At 48.5% G+C, this 22,254-nt stretch overlaps 2 protein-coding genes across 9 annotated transcripts in view; one reads left to right on the top strand and one right to left on the bottom strand.

Annotated features, from left to right (window-relative positions):
• Positions 1-533: 533 nt before the first annotated feature.
• On the bottom strand, positions 534-9,271 carry TIAM1-AS1 (TIAM1 antisense RNA 1). Of its 4 annotated transcripts, none has more exons than XM_071095602.1 (3): positions 8,645-9,027; positions 7,568-7,672; positions 534-2,654 (listed from the first exon to the last, which is right to left on the bottom strand). In XM_071095602.1, the coding sequence occupies exons 1-3, from the start codon at positions 8,896-8,898 to the stop codon at positions 2,534-2,536; spliced, it is 480 nt and encodes a 159-aa protein (XP_070951703.1). In that variant the 5' UTR covers positions 8,899-9,027; the 3' UTR covers positions 534-2,533. The 4 variants fall into 4 exon arrangements, with proteins under 4 accessions (XP_070951703.1, XP_024645825.2, XP_070951705.1 ...); XM_071095604.1 differs by lacking the exon at positions 534-2,654 and adding an exon at positions 5,886-6,912 and having other exon boundaries at positions 7,233-7,672; XM_024790057.2 differs by lacking the exon at positions 7,568-7,672 and having other exon boundaries at positions 8,645-9,271.
• Positions 8,282-22,254, top strand: part of LOC105472738 (TIAM Rac1 associated GEF 1) — a 443,930-nt gene continuing 429,957 nt past the window's right edge. For 2 of the 5 annotated variants that reach the window (XM_071095597.1, XM_071095595.1), the window contains exon 1: positions 9,181-9,313. The gene's annotated coding sequence lies outside the window, so the exon portion shown is untranslated. Of the gene's footprint in view, positions 8,377-9,151; positions 9,314-9,563; positions 9,654-22,254 lie in introns of those variants that run through there. The other 3 variants (XM_071095586.1, XM_071095584.1, XM_071095587.1) reach the window with 3 other exon arrangements.

Here is a 22,254-nt window from a genome sequence, read left to right as displayed (position 1 = left end):
ACTGCTTTAGGGAGAGGGAGAGGAGAGAGTTGGGGGGAGGGATGGGGGGGAGGGGGGGGAGAGAGAGAGAGAGAGAGAGAGAGAGAGAAAGAAATGGAAATAACTCCATATGGATAGGAACTGAAGCTGTCACCTTACCCCAGAAAGACAGGCTCATTTCTGTGGCTCCAATGGCCTAGTTTGCCTGCCTGTGGAGAGCAGCGTCTCTAAGCCTAGGGGTTGTTTTGCTGGGGCAGTGTGGCTACATCCCAGCCTTTTCCACGTTATTCTGTTAGGCTGGGGGAGCAATGACACTTCTACGGGATAGAGAATAAGCACGTGGTCTGAGGCAGGTGGAGCTGCAGGCACATGCCCTTCGTGTCCCTGCATCGTGCCTGGTCCGGGCGCTGAGGAGGTGGGAAAGGGGACAGCTTCAACTCTTTTTTTTTTTTTTGAGACGGAGTCTCGCTCTGTCGCCCAGGCTGGAGTGCAGTGGCGCGATCTCGGCTCACTGCAAGCTCCGCCTCCTGGCATTCTCCTGCCTCAGCCTCCTGAGTAGCTGGGACTACAGGCGCCCGCCACCGCGCCCGGCTAATTTTTTGTATTTTTAGTAGAGACGGGGTTTCACCGTGGTCTCGATCTCCTGACCTTGTGATCCGCCCGCCTCGGCCTCCCAAAGTGCTGGGATTACAGGCCTGAGCCACCGCGCCCGGCCTCAGCTTCAACTCTTACGTCACGGGGCTGGCAGGAGTATTGAACCCTGTGTGTCAGTGAAGAAAAAGCCCCATTAGGCCAAGATCTGCAACATCATCATAGAAACCCACCCCATGCAGCAGTTACAGTTTAAGAGGAGCTTTTGTTCTGTCCCATGCTGGTAAATTAATCATCAGGCTGGAGTGCAGAAGCAGAAAAAATGAAACCTAATTGGTTTTCTTTTGGAGACCCACGGGTCCCTTCCCAGTGAAAGCTCTTTCCTCTGAAAATACATTTTGAAGGTGTGTGTGTTTTTCTTTTTTTTTTTTTTGTTATTTGTTTGTCCCTTTGCCTTGAAGTTTCTGAAATATTCCATAGCACTGTCCCTGCCAATTCTGCAGAAGTGTTGCTGTTGCTTAGAGCCTGTTCGCAGCCAAGTCGGAGAGTTTCTCCACAAACTGCCATTTCAGTGAAAACACAGAAAATAAAATGCAATAAAGCAAATTACAAAGAGGGGGCACTGCTTAGCTCTGTGAATGTAGTGTGGCCTGATTTGGCTGCCCTGCCTCTCTGACCTTCAGTGTCTCTGTATTAGTTGGACATGCTAGTTTGCATATTGAGGCTTCCTTGGTTTCTTCTTTATAATTGAAGACCTATCACTGCTGGGAAAATATCCTGACTTCTTGATTTCTACGTCCTCTTTCACCCGACTCCCAAAAATCTGTCCTCAGGTAAGAAAGCCTTGGTTAAACCAATTCCTTTACCAAGCAGTTTTTAATAGTGTTATTCTTCCCAGGTGGTTTTGCATTTTCAAAGAAGTGATGAGGTGGCCGGGCACGGTGACTAACGCCGTAATCCCAGCACTTTGGGGGGCTGAGGTGGGAGGATCACTTGAGGTAAAGAGTTTGAGACCAGGCTAGCCAACACAGTGAAACCCTACCCCTACCAAAAAATAAAAAAAAAATTAGCCGGGCATGATGGCGCATGCCTGTAGTTCCCGTTACTTGGGAGGCTGAGGCAGGAGAATTGCTTGAACCCAGGAGGTGGAGGTTACAGTGAGCTGAGATCACGCCATTGCACTCTAGCCTGGGCAACAGAGACCCTGCCTCAAAAACAAAAACAAACAACGAAAAACCCCAAAGTGTCCGGGCGCAGTGGCTCACACCAGTAATCCTAGCACTTTAGGAGGCCGAAGCGGGTGGATCACCTGAGCTCAGGAGTTCAAGACCAGCCTGGGCCACATGGTGAAACCCCGTCTCTACTAAAAACACAAACAATTAGCTGGGCGTGATGGTGGGCGCCTGTAGTCCCAGCTACTCAAGAGGCTGAGGCAGGAGGACCACTCGAACCCGGGAAGCAGCGAGGTGCAGTGAGCCGAGGTCCGCCACTGCACTCCAGCCTGAGTGACAGAGCAAGACCCTGTCTCAATATAAATAAATAAATAAATAAGCCCCAAAGAAGTTATGATGTACTTCTCAAACTCTATACAGAGATACATCGCCTGAGCATTGAGATGTAGATTTGAATTCAGTGTCTGGCGTGGTGTTTCTGATACCAGGCAATGCCACTGCCACTGCTGCGATGCCACTTTGGGTAGCAAGTCTGCAGAGGAATAAGGAATGGTTATGGGAAAAACTATTGGTTTGCGCATTAGTCAGGGTTCTCAAAAAAAAAAAAAAAAAAACAAAACAGAACCAACAGAAGACAAACATATACACACACACACACACACATACCTATATATATAATGTCAACCAAAATTAAGACTGAAATAATTTGATAAAGGCTTCTTGGAAGCCAAATGTGAAGACTGATGATGGGGCAAGTCACATCAACAAAGCTGGGAGTGTTCTGGAGTCTGTTACAAGGTGTTTGGGAGAAGGGGAGACTCTTCATACCGGGGTTGTCCTTTTCCATTAGAGGGTGCAATACAGAGGTTGTAAGAACTGGCTACAGATTGCAACATACGCTGAAATGTCCCCCTGAAAGACAATCAGTGAAACTTTATGACTCAGAAAGAAATCAGCATACTTTTCCGTGTCAGTGGGTTATGCATTCATCAGTACATCAACAATCTAAGGAACTCGTGACAAGGTTCTTTACCCAGGGAAAAGATGTTGCCATGTATCACAAGACCCTCCCAAGGAAGGTTAATTTGGCTGCCTGTGTATTTTGTTTTTTTTTTTTTGGAGACAGAGCGTTATGTTACTCTATTGCCCAGGCTGGAGTGCAGTGGCGCGATCTCGGCTCACTGCAACCTCCGCCTCCTGGGTTCAGGTGATTCTCCTGCCTCAGCTTCCCAAGTAGCTGGGATTACAGGCACCTGCCTGGGATTACAGGCCACCACGCTTGGCTAATTTTTTTGGTATTTTTAGTACAGACGGGGTTTCACCACGTTGGCCAGGCTGGTCTTGAACTCTTGACCTTAGGTGATCCGCCTGCCTCAGTCTCCCAAAGTGCTGGGAATACAGGTGTGAGCCACCATGCCTGGCCTATTTTTTTTCACACCTGGCCTTTTTTTTTTTTTTTTTTTTTGAGACGGAGTCTTGCTCTCTTGCCAGGCTGGAGTGCAGTGGTGTGGTCCTGGCTCACTGCAACCTCCGCCTCCCAGATTCAAGAGATTCTCCTGCCTCAGACTCCCGAGTAGCTGGGAATACAGGCGACTGCCACCACATCCGGCTAACTTTTGTATTTTCAGTAGAGACGGGGTTTTGCCATGTTGGCCAGGCTGGTGTCGAACTCCTGACCTCAGGTGATCCACCTGCCTTGGCCTCCCAAAGTGCTCAGATTACAGGTGTGAGCCACTGCGCCTGGCCCAAGATCTATTTTTGTATAAGCTGCCTCCTGTCCTTTCTTCAAAGAGGGCATCCACAAATAGATGACAGAAAAGAAAATAATTAAGTGCCAAACTTCTCATAGAGAGTGCAGAAGGCTAAACTTCATTCATTCAATAGATATTTATTGAGCACGTACTATGAGCTTGGCACTGTTCGAGAATAGAAGAGTCAATTAAATAGAATAGAGCAGGCCGGGCGCGGTGGCTCAAGCCTGTAATCCCAGCACTTTGGGAGGCCGAGACGGGCGGATCACTAGGTCAGGAGATCGAGACCATCCTGGCTAACACGGTGAAACCCCGTCTCTACTAAAAAATACAAAAAAAAAAAAAAACTAGCCGGGCGAGGTGGCGGGCGCCTGTAGTCCCAGCTACTCAGGAGGCTGAGACAGGAGAATGGCCCGAACCCGGGAGGCGGAGCTTGCAGTGAGCTGAGATCCGGCCACTGCACTCCAGCCTGGGCGACAGAGCGAGACTCCGTCTCAAAAAAAAAAAAAAAAAAAAAAAAAAAAATAAATAAATAAATAAATAGAATAGAGCAGTGAATTAAACAGGTCAAAGTCTAACCCTGAGGAAGTATCTGTTAGAGGGAAAGACCAGCTCAGGAACACAAGCGAGGCATGGCTGCCCAGAGTGCATGTGTAGGTATCTTCGTACTGGGGAAGACCATTTGTTGTAACCTAGCTATGTTTGTACTTAGCCTTTCAATAACCAGTGGGGAAGAAAATGTTGACTCTTAGTTGCAGCTAGGGTCATGTACTAGAAACGTAACTTCTGCTCATTCTCCTGCCCTAAACCTTGATTCTGCCTTTGACCACTCCATTTTTCCCTTTAATGCCAATTTCATGTTCTCTTTAGATGTCAACAGTGCCCTCAGGAGACAAGATGTGAGAATACTTGGCCAGATGGCATTTGTCTGTATTTTAATCAAAATGCCCCATTCTCTTTGCCAGTGTGAAGCAGCGATGTACTGTGTAGGGCAGAGACAAGAAACAGTACAGAAGCCTGCGGCAGCTTTTTACATTTGCAAGGTCAAGAAAGGTACCCAGGCTGGGCGCAGCGGCTCATGCCTGTAGTCCCAGCACTTTGGGAGGCCGAGGTGGGTGGATCATGAGGTCAGGAGTTCGAGACCAGCCTGGCCAACATGGTGAAACCCCACCTCTACTAAAGATACAAAAAATTAGCCGGGCATGGTGGCACGTGCCTGTAATACAAGCTACTTGGGAGGCTGAGGCAGGAGAATCGCTTGAACATGGGAGGTGGAGGTTGTGGTGAGCTGAGATTGCCATTGCACTCCAGCCTGGCTGACAGGGTAAGACTCCGTCTCAAAATGAATAAAATAAAATAAAATAAAGGTACCCAAAGGCTGAATTGGCTTAAATCTGTCAACCTCAGTGGCAGCACCCAGCACCATGATTGTGGGAACAAAGCCTCCCACAGTCAGCTGTGAGCAGATTCTGAGAGCCAAAGTACTGACATGTTGAGGCAAGTGGGGTTCAGGGAGAAAGTGAATGAGAGAAAGGGCCCGAACAGTGGTTTCCTATGTATCTATCTCCTCCATGGGCAGTGAGTATTTCTCCTGCATTGTCTCATCCAGGTTTTTCTTTTTTTTTTTTTTTTTTGAGACAGTCTCGATCTGTTGCCCAGATTGGAGTGCAGTGGCCGGATCTCGGCTTACTGCAACCGCTGCCTCCAGGGTTCAAGCAATTCTCGTGCCTCAGCCTCCCAAGTAGCTGGGATTACAGGCGTGCACCATCAAGCCCGGCTAATTTTTGTATTTTTACCGCACCTGGCCTCATCCAGGTTTTTCAACCATTTAATGAAATGCTATTATCCAATGAAATGCTATTATCCTGTTTCTTACTCACTTAGCTGAACCCGATCACCAACTTTGATGAGTTTGTACCATGTGCCATGCGTGACCTCTTTTTAACTGACTCCATAGCCTTACGGGTTAGGTGTTACTACTCTTATTTTAGAGATCAATAAAGTGAAGCTTAAGAAAGATTAAGTAACCTCCTCAGGGCTACAGAGCTGGTAGGTGGTGGAGCTCAGATTCAACCCAGCCCACCTACCACCAGGATTCTGCATCTCAAGTGCTTTTCAGACATCTTAGGCACAAGGCAATCAGATGGCTGCTGTGATGAGTCATCTGAAGCTCACCTTACAATAATGTCACCTCCTTAACAGAAGGACCCTAAGGCAGCAGCCCTCAGATGAGGCAGGGAAGAGAGATCCCATTACTCACCTCCAGGGAGGCCTCTAGTAACCTGCCACTCACGAGGACTCCCTACCCATCACACGCATGTCCAGTGGAAGTTGTTTATTTATTCAGTAAACATTATTAAATGCTACTATGAGCCAGGTACTCTTCTTTTTTTTTTTTTTTTTTTGAGGCGGAGTCTTGCTCTGCCACCCAGGCTGGAGTGCAGTGGCCGGATCTCAGCTCACTGCAAGCTCCGCCTCCCGGGTTCACGCCATTCTCCTGCCTCAGCCTCCCGAGTAGCTGGGACTACAGGCGCCCGCCACCTCGCCCGGCTAGTTTTTTGTAGTTTTTAGTAGAGACGGGGTTTCACAGTGTCAGCCAGGATGGTCTCGATCTCCTGACCTCGTGATCCGCCCGTCTCGGCCTCCCAAAGTGCTGGGATTACAGGCTTGAGCCACCGCGCCCGGCCGTGCCAGGTACTCTTCTAAGCGCATTTTTTTAAAATTGTTGTTGTTTTATTTTTTTGGAGACGGAGTCTCATTCCGTTGCCCAGGCTGGAGTGCAGTGGTGCGATCTCGGCTCACTGCAACCACTGCCTTCCGGGTTCAAGCAATTCTCCTGCCTCAGCCTCCTGAGTAGCTGGGACTACAGGCACACGCCCCCATGCCTGGCTAATTTTTTGTATTTTTAGTAGAGATGGGGTTTCACCGTGTTGCCCAGGCTGGTCTCAAACTCCTGAGCTCAGGCAATCTGCCCATCTCAGCCTCCCAAACTGCTAGGATTACAGGAGTGAGCCACCACGCCTGGCCAGCACATTGTTAATATTAATGCATTCATCCTCACACCAACTGTCTGTGGTATGAGGCACTATTGTTTTCTCATTTAAATAGGGAAAATGAGGCACGGAGGTCTGAAAGCTAGAAAGCAATGCGGCTTGAAATTAGGCAGCCTGACTCCAGGGTCTGTTCTTTTAAGGATGGCCAGATGGACTTCTCAACATCCTTAGGGAAAAACTCTCTACTCATTTTCAAATATATGTATTTCCCCTAGATGGTGGCCTGTAACAGGTCAAGAAATGGCTCTTTGTCCTGGGATGAAAAGCTTTGCAAAGGAATTATTCTCCATTCCAAGATGTTGGCTGAAATGAGGCTGGTTTTGGAAGGGGTGTCTTTGGAAAATCTCTCAAATTTGACTTAAAAACCTCCCTGTAGGCCGGGCGCGGTGGCTCAAGCCTGTAATCCCAGCACTTTGGGAGGCCGAGGCGGGCGGATCACAAGGTCAGGAGATCGAGACCACAGTGAAACCCCGTCTCTACTAAAAATACAAAAAAATTAGCCGGGCGCGGTGGCGGGCGCCTGTAGTCCCAGCTACTCAGGAGGCTGAGGCAGGAGAATGGCGGGAACCCGGGAGGCGGAGCTTGCAGTGAGCCGAGATCGCGCCACTGCACTCCAGCCTGGGCAACAGCGTGAGACTCCGTCTCAAAAAAAAAAAAAAAAAAAAAAAAAAAAAAAAAAAAAAAACCTCCCTGTAATACTGATCATGGAACCTGGTGGACGCATCCCTTCAAGAGCTACCATGCTACCCATTCTTCTCAAACTGATGTTTTAGCAGCACTTCAAATCCTTAAAGCTCTTGCCTATAATTATAGCTCCTCTATAATTCATTGATTCCATGTTTTTCACTCCCCCAAATGTGCCAAACACTGTGCTAGGACTGGGATCCAGCAGGGAAGATAGATAAGATTCCAGCTTCCATGGAGGGCTGCAGTGCAACAGGCAACTTCAGCCCCGTGTAATACAGGCTGTGAGGGGAGTACAGGGGGTGGAAGCACTGGTAGTGGAAACGTGACATCTAACCTTGACAGGGTACAGGAGGCCTCCCGGGGTCTGTAAGAGCAGGTACTGCACAGCAGGAGTTCAGCAACGCCTACTGCATAGATGCCTTGGCGGCCAAGCTGGGATCTGAAGAAGGGTAGGAATTAGTGAAGTGAAGGGAGGGGCTGGGGGTGAACATGTTCTGGGGAAAGAAAAGAGACACAGAGCTGAGAGCGCAAAATGGGATTTTTCTGCTTAGAAGGATCATTCTGCAAAGTGGAGAACAGATTTCAGGGGGCAAAGCCTGGGACAGAAGGACGATGGGAGCCCTTTACTGAGGCCCAGGTGAGAGAGGATGGGAGGAATGGGTTTGGAAGGTTAACAAAAATGGATGGGAGAGGGTTAAGGAGAAGGAGGAATCAGGGATGGCTTTCAATTTTCCAGTTTAGGTTTATCTTCTACAGCGTGGGCAATTCTTTTTGTTTTCAACAAGATCACCCCGGGCGCGCAGACCTTCCCAGCCCGTGGGGCGAACGTGTGTGTACGGAATCAAGGTCTAAGGAACATCCATCCCAGCCATTGTTGTAAACGGGGAAGTCTAGAGCTCTTCAAGACAGGAAGAAGCTCTGGCCTCGTGTAGGCAAAGGTTTCGCTCGAGGCTCTACCGCCAGCGTCTCCGTTTCCGCGTCCCCCACAACCTTGCGAAAGGTAAACTCCAACGGTCGTTTCCGGATTTTACAGAGGAGCCCAGGAAGTCTGAGTGAACCCTGCCCCAGTCACTTACTCTGCCCAGTAGGTGCACATGAGGCCCAAGCCCCACGCTGTGATTCCAAGTTCGTTTGCTGGGCACGGTAAGTGAACCCTGGGAGTCCTGGACTCTCGTGAAGGCCACCATGCCCTACCTGGAGGTTGGTCAGGGTCTAACATCCTCTGGCATCCACTGGAAGGGACTGCGTTAGGATTTTTTTCTCTCGTAAAAAAGTTCCTGTCTCCCCCTAGAGCCGGGCACACGCCTCCCGAGCCAGACCACTTGTCCCAGGCACAACGTTTTTTGACTCTTCGCCTCCCCCATTCCGATCCCCCTTCCTCTCCGCCTTAGGTGGCAGGAAAATCCTTTACCTCCGACCAATCCCACCGATGCCAAGCCGCGCGCGCGCGCCAACTCGAGCTCCGTCTGTGCACGCCATTGGCCACCTCCACCTATGCGGGGTGACGGGCAGCTTCGCGGACCTATCGCCGAGGGAGGCGGAGGCCTCCAGCCCTCCCAAAGCTGCTTTGTTAGGGGCTCCCTGATCGTCCCCCGGCCCGCCGCACCTCCGCTGCCTGCGGGAGATCTCCCCGGTCCCCGCTGTCGGAGCCTCGCAGGAAGGCATCCCCGGAGCACGCGCCACCCGCGCCCCTCCAGCCGCGCGCTCCGAGCCGGGCTGCGGCGCGGATACCCGGCGTGCGCCCGTAGTCGCTCACCAGCCCAACTCCGAACGCCCCGCTCCTGCATCCGCCGCCTCGGATTGGCTGGCCGGAGGCGGAGCGATTGTCAGGCGGCCCAATCGGAGCTCGGTTTCCCACGGGCTCCCGCTGCCCGGCCCCCGAGGCCGCCGGCGGAGGCGCCCTGACAGCTCCCATTGGCAGACCGCGAGCGGGTTCGAGCCTGGCCGGCAGAGCAGCGCCGCCGCCGTCGGGCGCGCAGCTCTGCAGCTCCGCGAACGCCTTGGCGCCCGCAGCCCCAGGGGCCCGGCGGCCCCGCATCGTGCCCGGCCCCGTCGCGGAGATCCCGGACGACCGTCGCGGGTGAGTACCGCGGGCCTGGGGGGCGCGGGCGTCCGGCCGGAGCCGCCCCGGCGGACGGCGGCGAGGATGCCCAGAGCCTCGGTGCCCGTGCCGGGCACGTTCTGACCCCCATCTCCCGCACACTGGGGCTCCCGGCGGGTCCTAGCTCCCCCCGATCGGGCTTTCCACGTATTGTTTTCGTGTTCACACACTTGGGAGGTGGGGAGATCCGGGGAGGGGAGGCAGGAGGAGGCATCCCTCGCGCGAAGGAGGGAGACGAGACAGTGCAGCCCAGGTGCCCGGCGCCGGATGGAAATGACAGCGTCCGGACGTCTGCTTTCGGTCCTCTCGGCAGCAGGAGGTCAGCGCTGACCTGCGGCGGCCGCGGCACTTTGTATTTTATCGGCTGATTTTTGTCAACTTCGGGGAGGGCGTGCGTGTGCGTCCCTGTGTCTATGTTTGCGTCTTGGTCCCTGACTTAGGCACCTCCGGGCCTGGCTTTTCGGCGACGCTTCTTGGGCGCTCACCTTGGCGATCCGTGCCGCGCTCGGGGCCGGGCTCACTGGGCGGAGAGCCCGGGGGCCGACGCACGGAGCTGGGACCCGCGACGAATCCCCGGAGGGGGGCATTTAAAGCGGAATCCTGCGGGTGTGTAGACAATGCCTCATCCGGGCGGCCGGGTCCCGGGGGCCGTGCCCTGGGTCCCCGCGCCGGATCCCGTCCCTGCCTCGCCCTCTCACCAGCTCTGCCGCTGCGATGCTGCTGCGCCGCGCCCCTCGCCACCCGGCTGGCGACCCGCGTGGGGCCCGCTTTTGTTTACAGACCTCGCCATTGGGCGAGAGCAGCGTGCCGTGCGCCCCCAGCCCCAGCGGCTGCCGCCTGCCCCCTCCGAACCTGGAGAAGTTGGTGCGCGCTGTCAGGTGACGCCCCCTCCCCCCGGCCGCGGGGCGGGATGTTGCAGGGGAAAGATGCCGTCTCGGCGCCTTCGCGCCCAACCCCCGCCGCGCACGGCGCCTCTAGGTCCCCTGCACCCGGGGGCGCCCGTGTCCCAGCCTTCGGCCCAGGCTGGCGGCCCTCGGGGCGCCGACTCGGCCACGCTCACCCGGTTCCAGTCGCATCTTCTGGTCTAGCCCCCGGGTCAGCCCAGGTTGACTCGGAGCCTGCCTTTTCCCGCGCGCTGGCAGGTCTTGAAGGACGCGCGCGAGCCCTTGGGGACACTGTGCAGTCTGTGCCCGCCTCGGTAACACCCGCGCGGCCCCGCGGGACAGCTGTGCCGCATCCCGAGCCAGAGCCGTCCGGATCGGGTTACCCATGCACGCTGACTTGGCGCATACTTTGAGTTGGAGCAGAGGTTGAGAGCCTGTGCGCTGAGGTCAAACAAACCCGGGTTCCAGTACCTGCCCGGTGTCACTCACAAGCTGGGTGATCCCGGCCGAACTACTCTATCTTCCTTCGTCTCAGTTTGCGCATCTGTAAAGTGGGGATAAGGAGTAGTCTCCAGGGGGGCGGGGCTTAAATGACCATACAGATTAACCTCATAGCACAGTGACAGCCACGTATGAAACACTGGAGTCCTGTTGATGTTATTCTGTGTTAGAGGAAATCTGTAATAGAGGATGACCCCTTGTCACTTTCCTTTTCTGCATTCTTCACTCCCCTAACCCCGATTTCTTTTTATTATAAAAGGCATGAAGGACTGCTGTTCTCAGCTCGAACAGGACTTGTTTTACTTGGCCTTAGGTTTAATTAGACTTATCTAATCGCTTACAGCCCTTTTAAAAATGTATTTGAATTTCCATTAGGTTTTAGTTGTTTCTTCTTTCTTCTTCAAGACTCTGCTGAGACCCAGACCTGGGTTTGGAGAAGGAAAAAACCCTTCCAGGTGGAAGGCAGTTGCCAGTGAACCAATGACTGCTGTGGAAAGTGATTAAGTCCAGGAAGGAGGGAGGTTTGAACAAAAAGATGTCTGGAGGCTGGGAGGGAGCACTTTCTAGGAGAGATGAAATTTAAGCTGTGCCTTGTAGCTGAAGAAGTTTGGTAAATTGCTGGTTTCCAGCATATGCTCTTTTGTATCTCAAGGTAAAAAGCCGGGCTGGGGAGGGTGGAAGCCTTTGCGTGGTAAACATCGACGTTGCTAAGTAATTATCTTTGAATAGGGGAGAAATAAAACTTAAGGAAGAGGCTGTTGACTAAGCGGGGAAGGTAGAAGAAGAGAATCAATTTCACTGAATATCTTCAAAATGTCGTGAATGTGTTTTGACTTGTTTTTCCTCCACTAGCTCTGCACTGCTACTTTTCTTTAGGCAAAAAGAGAAATCAGTTTCGTGTGGAAATAAACAAAGCAAAATAATAACAGTCCATAATCAGATAAATAGTTTAAAAAGATGATCTCAGGCTTAACGACAGACTAAAATTTTATTGGAAAAAAAAAAAACTTCCTGTTTTAACACCCTTTTGCTTGTTGGAATAAATTATTGGGTCCAAAAACACATTCTTTGAATGTAGGCCCCAGGGGCCTTTGCCAGCCAAAACAAGCAAACAAACAAACATAAACTCGACTTGGAGGCTATCCAGTGGTTGGAGAAGCCCTCAGGATTGCGCTCTGTCTCTTCTGTTCCCCTGGGCCTGCCTCAGTTACCCTGAGTGCAATTTGACTCCCGTGAACCCCATATTCAGCTGTTGATGTGGAACGTGGCCAGTAGCATTATTGCTATATATCAATTAATAAATATGATAACCTATTTAAAGTTGAGCTCTCAGAAATGATTCCCATCCTTCTTGTACTTGTTCTGGAAATTCTCACGCCCTTAGGGATGCTGAAGGCCTCTTTCCCCCCCGCTGTTGTGTGGGGATCAAATCAGTTGGGGGCCTAGACTTAAAAGGGAGCACGTGGTTAGGGAATCTCATTAGCTGACAATTTAACTCTACTCTAATGCTCGTCCAAAGAGCCCGGACAAAGACTTCCTCTCCTTTCCCTTTGCAGTTCTCTCTCCTTGCTCCTCTCTCCTCCCCTCCCCCTCTAAACCAGAAAGGAAAAGCGTTGGGCCTGTCTCCTTCCTGCCAGATTCCTGCAGTTCTGGTGTGCCCACTGAACCCCAGGCATTCTGGAGCCCCGAGCAGGAATTCCTTGGAAGAGTCTGCTGAGGGCCTACTAGGTGCATGTGTTGACACTTCTGCGATTTCTGCAAGGATCGTATTGTCTAAAGGAGAAACATGTTTTGTGAGACAACCTGTCATAGATGTGCAGTAGAAGCCTCTGGTTTTTCCAAATGAGAAAGGCAGGTGAGAACACAAGAGTCCCATCAAAGCCTTGCCTAGAAATCAGGGCTTCTGCCTGTTTGTCAAGGGCAGAGGAGTGGGAGGGAGCAGCCAGGAAGAGAATTCCGTTCCTCTGGGCCAGGTACAGATTCCCATGAAGGTGCTGAACACCACGGACTCAGGCTTGTGGTTAAGAAAGAACCTCGTTTTATGATCTCCAGTCATTTGGTCTTCCGTATCAAAAACACACTTTCACTGGGGATGTGTGTGTGTATATATTCTATACACACATGTATATTTACATGTACATTTTCTTTCTAAATTAAGCAAATAGGTAGAAGGTATGTTTCTAAGGGTATCTCTCTGTTTTTTTATTTTTTCCTCAATTCAGGACCAGAAAAATCAGATTAGCAGGGCTCTAGTAAACGTTTCTGTTTTTCCCAATTCTAAACTTCAGGGCTTTTCATCTCTAAATACTCCATTTTATATACGCTATAACTCCTGTGTTAAAAAAAACAAAAAAACAAATTCTCTCTCATCATCATTGTAGGCCAAATCACTTATTAAAAAAACAAGAAAAGAGACATTCAGAAATAAAGCAGTACTCAGCAGAGAACATAGTGTTTTTTAAAATAAAACAATGCTCTAGTGTAAAAGGGTACACGATATTAATAGTTAGGTGGAGTTTTTCCCTTCCATTCCCTTCCCAACCTCTGGCACCGTCCTCCACACCCTCCAGCATAAGACCTTCCCTGTTCCTGTGGTCTCCAGGGACCTCATTAAGACATTCATACGGGCCTAGACTGTGGGCATGGGAAGCCGCAGAGATTCCTCCAGTGCTTGTGTGAGATTCTTCTAGAAGACCTTGAAGCTCTTTCCCTAGGTGAAGAGGTTCTCCCCCTGGGCTGAGGCAGAGCTGGGAGACTTTGCATCCTACCGCAGAGCCCTGGAGTGGGGTCTCAGCTCACTGAAACGATTGCAGAGATGGAGGGGGTGGGGGTACCACGCAGGCAATGATCTGAGAGCTGATCAATTGTCTGCTTTCAGAGGATGTTAAACAAAGAGTGATGATTCATCGAAGAACTCTGTGGGAGGAAGTTTCTTTCAACTGAGCACAATCTCAGTTTCAGAATGGGCCCAGGGCCCTTTGAGGCTTAGTCCTGTCACCAAGTATTTCTTTCTATAAAGGAAGACTTGGGTATAGTTGGAGCGGGGGCATCCTAGCCTTTTAGAACCTAGCAAAACCGAAGTATAATATGGATATTTCCTGTTTGGGACCACTTTGAATACATGAAAGATGAAAGAGAGGGGGAAGTGTCTTTGGTTTTAAAAAAATAACACCTGTATTATTTATTCCAGCTTCTGCCCCCACTAGAGTATGATTTTATTAAAGAGCAAAGGATTCTTTTTTTTTTTTCTTTTTTTTTTGAGATGGAGTCTTGCTCAGTCGTCCAGGCTGGAGTGTGGTGGCACGATTTGGGCTCACTGCAAGCTCTGCCTCCCGGGTTCACGCCATTCTCCTGCCACAGCCTCCCGAGTAGCTGGGACTACAGGTGCCCGCCACCATGCCCGGCTAATTTTTTGTATTTTTAGTAGAGACGGGGTTTCACCGTGTTAGCCAGGATGGTCTCGATCTCCTGACCTCGTGATCCGCCGGTCGCGGCCTCCCAAAGTGCTGGGATTACAGGTGTGAGCCACCGCGCCCGGCCAAGAGCAAAGGATTCTAATGCAGTTGTGCTGGGAAAAAGGTCTAATTGGGAGGCAGCGGGGCTGAGGGTCCAAGCTTGGAATGGGTGGAGAAGCTGATTGGAGATTGGGCTATGAGGATTCAGTTGCTTTTCCTTAAAAGACCCAAAACATGCCAGGCGCGGTGGCTCAAGCCTGTAATCCCAGCACTTTGGGAGGCTGAGACGGGCGGATCACGAGGTCAGGAGATCGAGACCATCCTGGCTAATATGATGAAAACCCGTCTCTACTAAAAAATTACAAAAAATTAGCCGGGCGAGGTGGCGGGTGCCTGTAGTCCCAGCTACTCGGGAGGCTGAGGCAGGAGAATGGCGTGAACCCGGGAGGCGGAGCTTGCAGTGAGCTGAGATCGGCCACTGCACTCCAGCCTGGGCGACAGAGCAAGACTCCGTCTCAAAAAAAAAAAAAAAAAAAAAAAGACCCCAAACATGCTTCTCTGTGACCATAAGCAAGACAGGATATCCTGCCAAAAAATCCTGCCTTTACAAAGCCTGTTTCCCAAGAAGCGCTCTCCTGCCTCCCTTCCACTGTCCCTCCCACCTTGCCTGAGAGCTGCCAACCTTGTAAACGTAGACCAATCCATCCATCCTAGTTCCTGCTCTTGGTTTCCTCTGCCCACTCTGCAGGGGGAATAATGAGCCCCAGAAAGCCACCACATCATCTGAGGGCAGTGGGAGGTCAGAATGAAGAGTGGGTCTTGGAATCCTCTCTGCTGGGGGAAGTGGGGATGTCAGGACCATGGAAATGGGGTGAACCGGATTTGCTACCCATTGCTTGCTCGGGAGGGAAGGTGGGATTGTGGCAATAGTGACATCTGCTTGTTGAGTCTGAGGGGCCTTGGGGTAGGGGTGAGGGTCTGCTCTGCGAAACCTCTCCTCCCAGCCTTGTTGGAGGCCTCCAGTGTCTGTTGGGAAAGATTTTGCAGCCCATGGCCTCATCTTCCAGGGCTTCTTCAGATCCTGGGGACGAGATCTCTATCAACCCAAACCTCTTTTGGCCATCACCTGGGCTGGGTGGCCGCGTTCCAAGCAAATGATAATTTCTTGCAGGAAAGTCCAGGAGGGTCTCCTGAGCTCGTTCCCACTCACTCTTTGGGCAGTGTTTTCAGAGGCTGCGAACCACGGGGCCTATTCTTGCCATGATCTTATGTGGGTTTTGTTTTATTTGAAACTTAACATCAGCCTCACCCAACCAACTGGAGTAAAGTGTAAGTTCTTTTCGTCTTGCAGAATGTGCATCTCTATCTCCTCACGGGACATAGGATATCTTTGGAGAGTGATAATTTGGAGGGCAAGTTCTTTAGCATAATGTAGGCTCCCTGGGTTCTGATAACCACAGGGGTGCATTTCCATACTGCTAAGGCGCCAGGCTCCCTGCGGTACCCCAGGACACTCCTTTTTACCTGTTGCCTGGTGTCATTATTAATTCTACCACCTGACATGCTCAAAAATGACCCACTTTGGTCTCTCAGAATCCTGTGTCCCAAGTGTCCCAGCTGTAACTCTGAGTATGTTTTAAATAACTCTATCTAGTACTGTTCTGATGGCAAATTCTGCTTTGTACTGGTGATTAGCAGCATCTGCCTTTTGGTTTCAAAGTGTGTTCTAACTGGGGTCGGCTGTGCTGGTTGGTGGAGAGATGAAGGGGGTGCCATGTGCACTTCCTTTCACCTAAAATTTTCTTTGGATCCCAAAGTTATTAAGGCATTGGAACGCTCATTTTTGCCATGGCAGAGTTTTGACCTTTTTATGGTGATTCTTACTGTCTACCCTACATGTGGTATGGTAGGGACTTTCTACAGGTTTCTTGTTCTTATTTTTTTGGAGATGGAGTCTTACTCTCGTCACCCAGGCTGGAGTGCAATGGCACAGTCTCGGCTCACTGCAACCTCCGTCTCCCAGGTTCAAGCAATTCTTGTGCCTCAGCCTCCCTAGTAGCTGTACAGGCGCCCGCCACCACGCCTGGCTGATTTCTGTATTTTTAGGAGAGGCAGGGTTTCACCGTGTTGGCCAGGCTGGTCTCAAACTCCTGACCTCAAGTGATTGCCTGCCTCGGCCTCCCAAAGTGCTGGGATTACAGGTGTGAGCCACCGCGCCTGGTGGAGGTTTCTCGTTCTCTTAAGGATCCAACCTTTATCTCTTAGCTACTTTTGTAGTAGGGACTCAGCTTTTGTCTATCAAACTTGAGTTGGTTTTGCTTAAATCACACCTAATTCACAGTTTTACTCAGTAATAATGATCTAGTTTAATATTTTTTCTGACATAAATTGTATTCTTATTTCATGCAGATACTTTGACTCAAGTAATGCAGAGGTGAATTTGATTCTGAAAACAGTGTGCAGGCTGGGCGCCATCTCTACTAAAAATGAAAAATTACCTGGGTGTGGTGGTGCACGCCTGTAATCCCAGCTACTCAGGAGGGCTAAGGCAGGAGAATTGCTTGAACCTGGGAGGCAGAGGTTGCAGTGAGCCGAGATCATGCCACTGTACTCCAGCCGGGGTGACAGAGTGAGTCTCCGTCTCAAAAAAAAAAAAAAAAAAAAAAAAGACAGAGTAATAATTCCATATAGCATTAAGAGACTCAGAACAGATGCACTTCTATTGAAAAGTATTCTAACAGCCTTCTGCTGTGGTCCTGTTTTATTCCCATCCAGCCTGATATTCTCCAGAAACAATTACATTTGTTGATTTTTGTTTTTAGTGCTTCTAGTGATTATATCTCTAAATAATATGAATATATGATTTAATTCTCAGCTTCCTGTTATGATGAGTGACAATTGCATGTCACCTACCTCCTTCCTTCTCCACATTTTTGATAATTATATTTATGGTTCTTTTTTTCTTTTCTTTGAGATAGGGTCTCGCTCTACTGCCTAGACTGGAGTTCAGTGGTGCAATCACGGCTCACACCAGCCTCAAGCACCCAGGCTCAAGCGATCCTCCCTCCCCAGCCTTTGGAGTAGCTGGGACTACAGATGCATCCCACTATGGCCGGCTAATTTTTTAATTTTTTGCTATAGAGATAGGGGTTCTGCTATAGCACTCAGGCTGGTCGTGAACTCCTGGACTCAAGCGATCCTCTTGCCTCAGCCTCCCAAAGTTCTGGATTACAGGTTACAGGTGTGAGCTATGGCGTTTGTTTTTTTATGGTTCTTTTTCTTTTATTCTTGTTTTTTTTTTTTTTTTTTTTGAGGCGGAGTCTCACTCTGTTGCCCAGGCTGGAGTACAGTGGTGCGATCTTGGCTCACTGCAACCTCGGCCTCCCAGGTTCAAGCAATTCTTCTGCCTCAGCCTCCTGAGTAGCTGGGATTACAGGCGCCTGCCACCATTTACATTAGCCATATTTACAGGCTAGAAATTAGCCTGGGTAATTTTTTTTTGTATTTTTAGTAGAGATGGGTTTCACCATGTTGGCCAGGCTGGTTTTGAACTCCTGACCTCATGATCCACCCTCCTCCAGGCCTCCCAAAGTTCTGGGATTACAGGCATGAGCCACCGCGCCTGGCATTATGGTTCTTAAATTGATTATTCTTCAGTCTTTGTATTACTGACATAGACCTTTAATTTAGTTCCGTCAGCCAATGACGGTAACTTTGCCCTTGTGAAATTAGAAATGAATGTCCTGATCTTCTCTTTTTCTCCTTAACTTTCTTCCTGGCTCTACCCCCAGCTCCGTCAGCAGTCAGGAGTGGTAATGTGTTGGTACATTGTATTTCTGTAATCATGATTAAATCTTCTAGGTTTTCTCTATAGATTGTTTTTATTTTTACAACAGTGTTATTAAGCTACACTTCCACCTGTTTTTAAAGTAGACATTTCAGTGGTTTTTGATATATTTACAGAGTTGTACAACCATCACCACAGTTGATTTTAGGACGCTTTCTTCACCCCAAAAGAAACCCTGTACCCATTGACAGTCACTTCTTTTCTCTACTGTTCCTCCCAGCACTTTGCTACCACTGATCTACTTTCTGTTGCTGTGGATTTGCTTAGTCTGGACATTACCGAGAAATAGAATCCTATAATATGTGGTCTTTTGTGACTGACTTCTTTCATTTAGTGTCATGTTTTCAAGGTTCATCTATAGTGTAACATGTATCAGTACTTCGCTCCTTTTTCTGGCCGACTAATATTCCATTGTATAAGTACACTACATTTTGTTTAGCCATTTATCAGTTGATGGACATTGGGTTATTTCCACCTTTTGGCCATTGTGCATAGTTACTGTTGTGAATGAATATGGCACAAGTATTTGTTTGAATATCTTTTTTTTTTTAACTTTTTTTTTTTTCTTTTGAGACGGAATCTTGCTCTGTCGCCCAGGCTGGAGTGCAGTGGCCGGATCTCGGCTCACTGCAAGCTCCGCCTCCCGGGTTTACGCCATTCTCCTGCCTCAGCCTCCCGAGTAGCTGGGACTACAGGCGCCTGCCACCTCGCCCGGCTAGTTTTTTTTTTATTTTTATTTTTTAGTAGAGACGGGGTTTCACCGTGTTAGCCAGGATGGTCTCGATCTCCTGACCTCGTGATCCGCTTGTCTAGGCCTCCCAAAGTGCTGGGATTACAGGCTTGAGCCACCACGCCCGGCCAAGTTTTGTGTTTTTAGTAGAGACAGGGTTTCACCATGTTGGCCAGGCTGGTCTTGAACTCGTGACCTCAGGTAATCTACCCACCTTGGTCTCCCAAAATGCTGGGATTACAGGCATGAGCCACCAAACCCAGCCTTTTAAAAAAATATTATTTTGGATGTAAACCTAAGAACGGAGTTGCTACGTCATATGTAATTCTATGTTTAATGCATTGAAGAACTACGAGATTATTACCCAAAGTGGGTGCACCATTTTACATCCTACCAGGAGTGTATAAGGAGTCCAATTTTCCTACATCTTTGCCAACACTTGTTATTGTTTGTCTTTTTGATTATAGCCATCCTATTGGATAATCTCCTCGTGGTGGTTTTGATTTGCGTTTCTCCAATAAATAATGTCATTGAACAAAACATCGTTTCATGTGCTTGTAGGCTAATCGTATATTTTCTTTGAAGAAATGTATCTTCAGAGATGTTGCTCATTTTTATTTTTTTTGTTTTTTATTAGTAAGTTATAAGAATTCTTTATTCTAGTTATAAGTTCCTTATCAAATATATGATTTGCAAACATTTTCTCCATTCTGTGGGTTGTCATTTAATTTTCTTGATGATACCCTATGCATGTTTATTTTTAAAAGCTGAAAACCAATAAAAATGTTTACTTAGTCATGATTCTGCCAATACTTTTCACTATGTATGTAGGTGGTATGCTAATTGACATTTCCTTTTCTACACTTCTGGCATGACTAATTAAGTTATAGATCAAGAAAAGGAACACAGGAAACATTTTGTTTTAAAGCACCAATTTCACACTTAAAAAAAGCAAAACTTGGCCGGGCGCGGTGGCTTAAGCCTGTAATCCCAGCACTTTGGGAGGCCGAGATGGGCGGATCACGAGGTCAGGAGATCGAGACCATCCTGGCTAACATGGTGAAACCCTGTCTCTACTAAAAAATACAAAAAGTAGCTGGGTGAGGTGGCGGGCGCCTGTAGTCCCAGCTACTCAGGAGGCTGAGGCAGGAGAATGGTGTGAACCCGAGAGGCGGAGCTTGCAGTGAGCAGAGATCCGGCCACTGCACTCCAGCCTGGGCGACAAAGTGAGACTCCGTCTAAAAAAAAAAAAAAAAAAAAGCAAAACTTTGTTTACTTAAAAAACTCTGAATCATTCAGTTATTTTATTTATCAGAGCTTCTTGAAGGAAATATTTGCAATGAGATTTGGAAGTGAACTACCTTGGTATCAGCTTTTGGGTGTTAAACTTTTGCTGGGTGGTAGTTTTTGTTGTGTCTTATTAATACAGAGGTTCTCAACTGGGGGCAGCCTTGCCTCCAAACATTTGGCAATGTCTGGAGATATTTTTGGTTGTCATGGCTAGGAGGTTCGAGTGGCATCTAATGGGTAGGGGCCAGTGATGCTGCTGAACAGCCTGCAGTGCATAAAACAGCCCACCAGGACAGTGATCAGGTCCATAGTCATTGTTGATGCTGGCCTGGCACAGTGGCTCATGCCTGCAATGCCAGCACTTGGGGAGGCTGAGGTGGGCAGATCACTTGTGGCCAGGAGTTGCGAAGACCCATCTCTATAAAAAAAAACAAAAATTAGCTGGGCTTGGTGGTGCATGCCTATAGTCCCAGCTGCTTGGGAGGTAGAGGCAGGAGGATTGTTTGAGCCCAGGAGGCAGAGATTGCAGTGAGCTGAGATCGTGCCATTGCACTCCAGCCTGAGTGACAGAGCGAGGCTCTTGACTCAAAACAAAACAAAACAAAACAAAACAAAACAAAACAAAACAAAAGGATGAGGTTGAGAAACCCTACATTTAAAAGACACAAATGGCCTGGCGCGGTGGCTCGCGCCTGTAGTCCCAACACTTTTAGAGGTTGAGGTGGGTGGATCATTTGAGGTCAGGAGTTTGAGACCAGCCTGGCCAACATGGCGAAACCCATCCCTACTGAAAATACAAAAATTGGCTGGGTGTGGTGGCACACGCCTACAATCCTAGCTGTTGAGGAGGCTGAGGCGCATGAGAATCACTTGAACCCAGGAGGCAGAGGTTGCAGTGAGCTGAGATCTCGCCACTGTACTCCAGCCTGGGTGACACAGCAGTAGTCTGTCTCAGAAAAAAAAAAAAAAAAAAAAAAAAAGACACAAATAACAAATACTATTTAAGATCGCATGTTTAAATTTCTTAGGAAAGAATCTTGTACTTTCTAGATATTTGGAACTGAGCTATCTTGAGGCATCAGCTTTTGGTTATTATTTTAGCTGGAATTAAATTAAGAAAGTATATCTTTTATACAATAGAAAGTTCTTAAAAGCTAGATAATGATTTCAGGTGTTTTGGGCTTTTCTGTGCTTGAGCAAGTTCTTTCAATTAATGTCTTCTGGATATTGCTAATAACTGTGTCATGCAAAGCTCATCCTTAACCCTCAAATCTGTTATGGTTAATGTATTGCTGGGTGATTATTATAAAATCACTCCTCTTAAGCAGTTTTATCGAGCATTGAAAATATTTTCAGAAAACGTTCCGAGCGTGTTGCATGGTCTACCACGACATTTCAGAAAAGATGTATGAATGTTCAAATAATTATCTCATCTTGAAATCTCTATGATTAGAAGTTACAATTTCAGTCCCACAGTTATATCAATTGAACTTTAACATTTCATTGTAATTATAAAAATGAAAACCTTGTAACTATGGTCCTTAGTTAACTAAACAGGTTAACAATAGAATTCGTTAAAAGTAGATTGAAAATACTCACCCTGTAGTTTTTTCCCCCTCCTGACGGACAGCTAATTGCTTTAATTTTGAGGGTTGGATCTGTCTGCAACCTTGGCCCTGTGAAACCTCACCAATTGTATCAAACAATTCGAATTATCTTAAAGGTTTGTGGGAGTCTGTTGCGACAATTTCAGTGCACTTCAAGTAGGAATACCCGAATGACTGTCTCTTTCTTGGAAGATGGGGTCAAAACCAGATATACTTCGTTTATAAAAAGTTGCTGGTTAGCATGAGGAACCTGGAGTCTTCATGCCAAAGACTTTAGAGATCCCAGTTAACTGCCCATTCTTTAAAACAGGACTAGTTAATGTAGCTTATTAGAGTGGGAAGGGCTAAAATTGTTCCTTTTGGACAGACTCTGAATTTTAATTGTGGTAATCCATGTCTTCTCAGCCTGTGATACAGCAGTTCTGAATGTCATCCAAGTCAGGAAAAGTGAATTTATGAGTCTCCTAGCAACTAGCAACTACTACGCTGGAGTGCCTGGACCTTATCTTTGTTACAACATAGGAGCCAGCCCCACTATTTTGGGGCACAGTCCCGCAGCCGAGACAGCTGAGACAAGTGAGAGGGCTTTGGGGAAACTGGTTTCAA

The sequence above is a fragment of the Macaca nemestrina genome, chromosome 4 (assembly GCF_043159975.1).
Source record: "Macaca nemestrina isolate mMacNem1 chromosome 4, mMacNem.hap1, whole genome shotgun sequence".
NCBI lineage: Eukaryota > Metazoa > Chordata > Mammalia > Primates > Cercopithecidae > Macaca > Macaca nemestrina.
The sequence above is the reverse complement of the archived record's forward strand: the minus strand, read 5'-3'. Positions and strand labels throughout refer to the sequence as shown.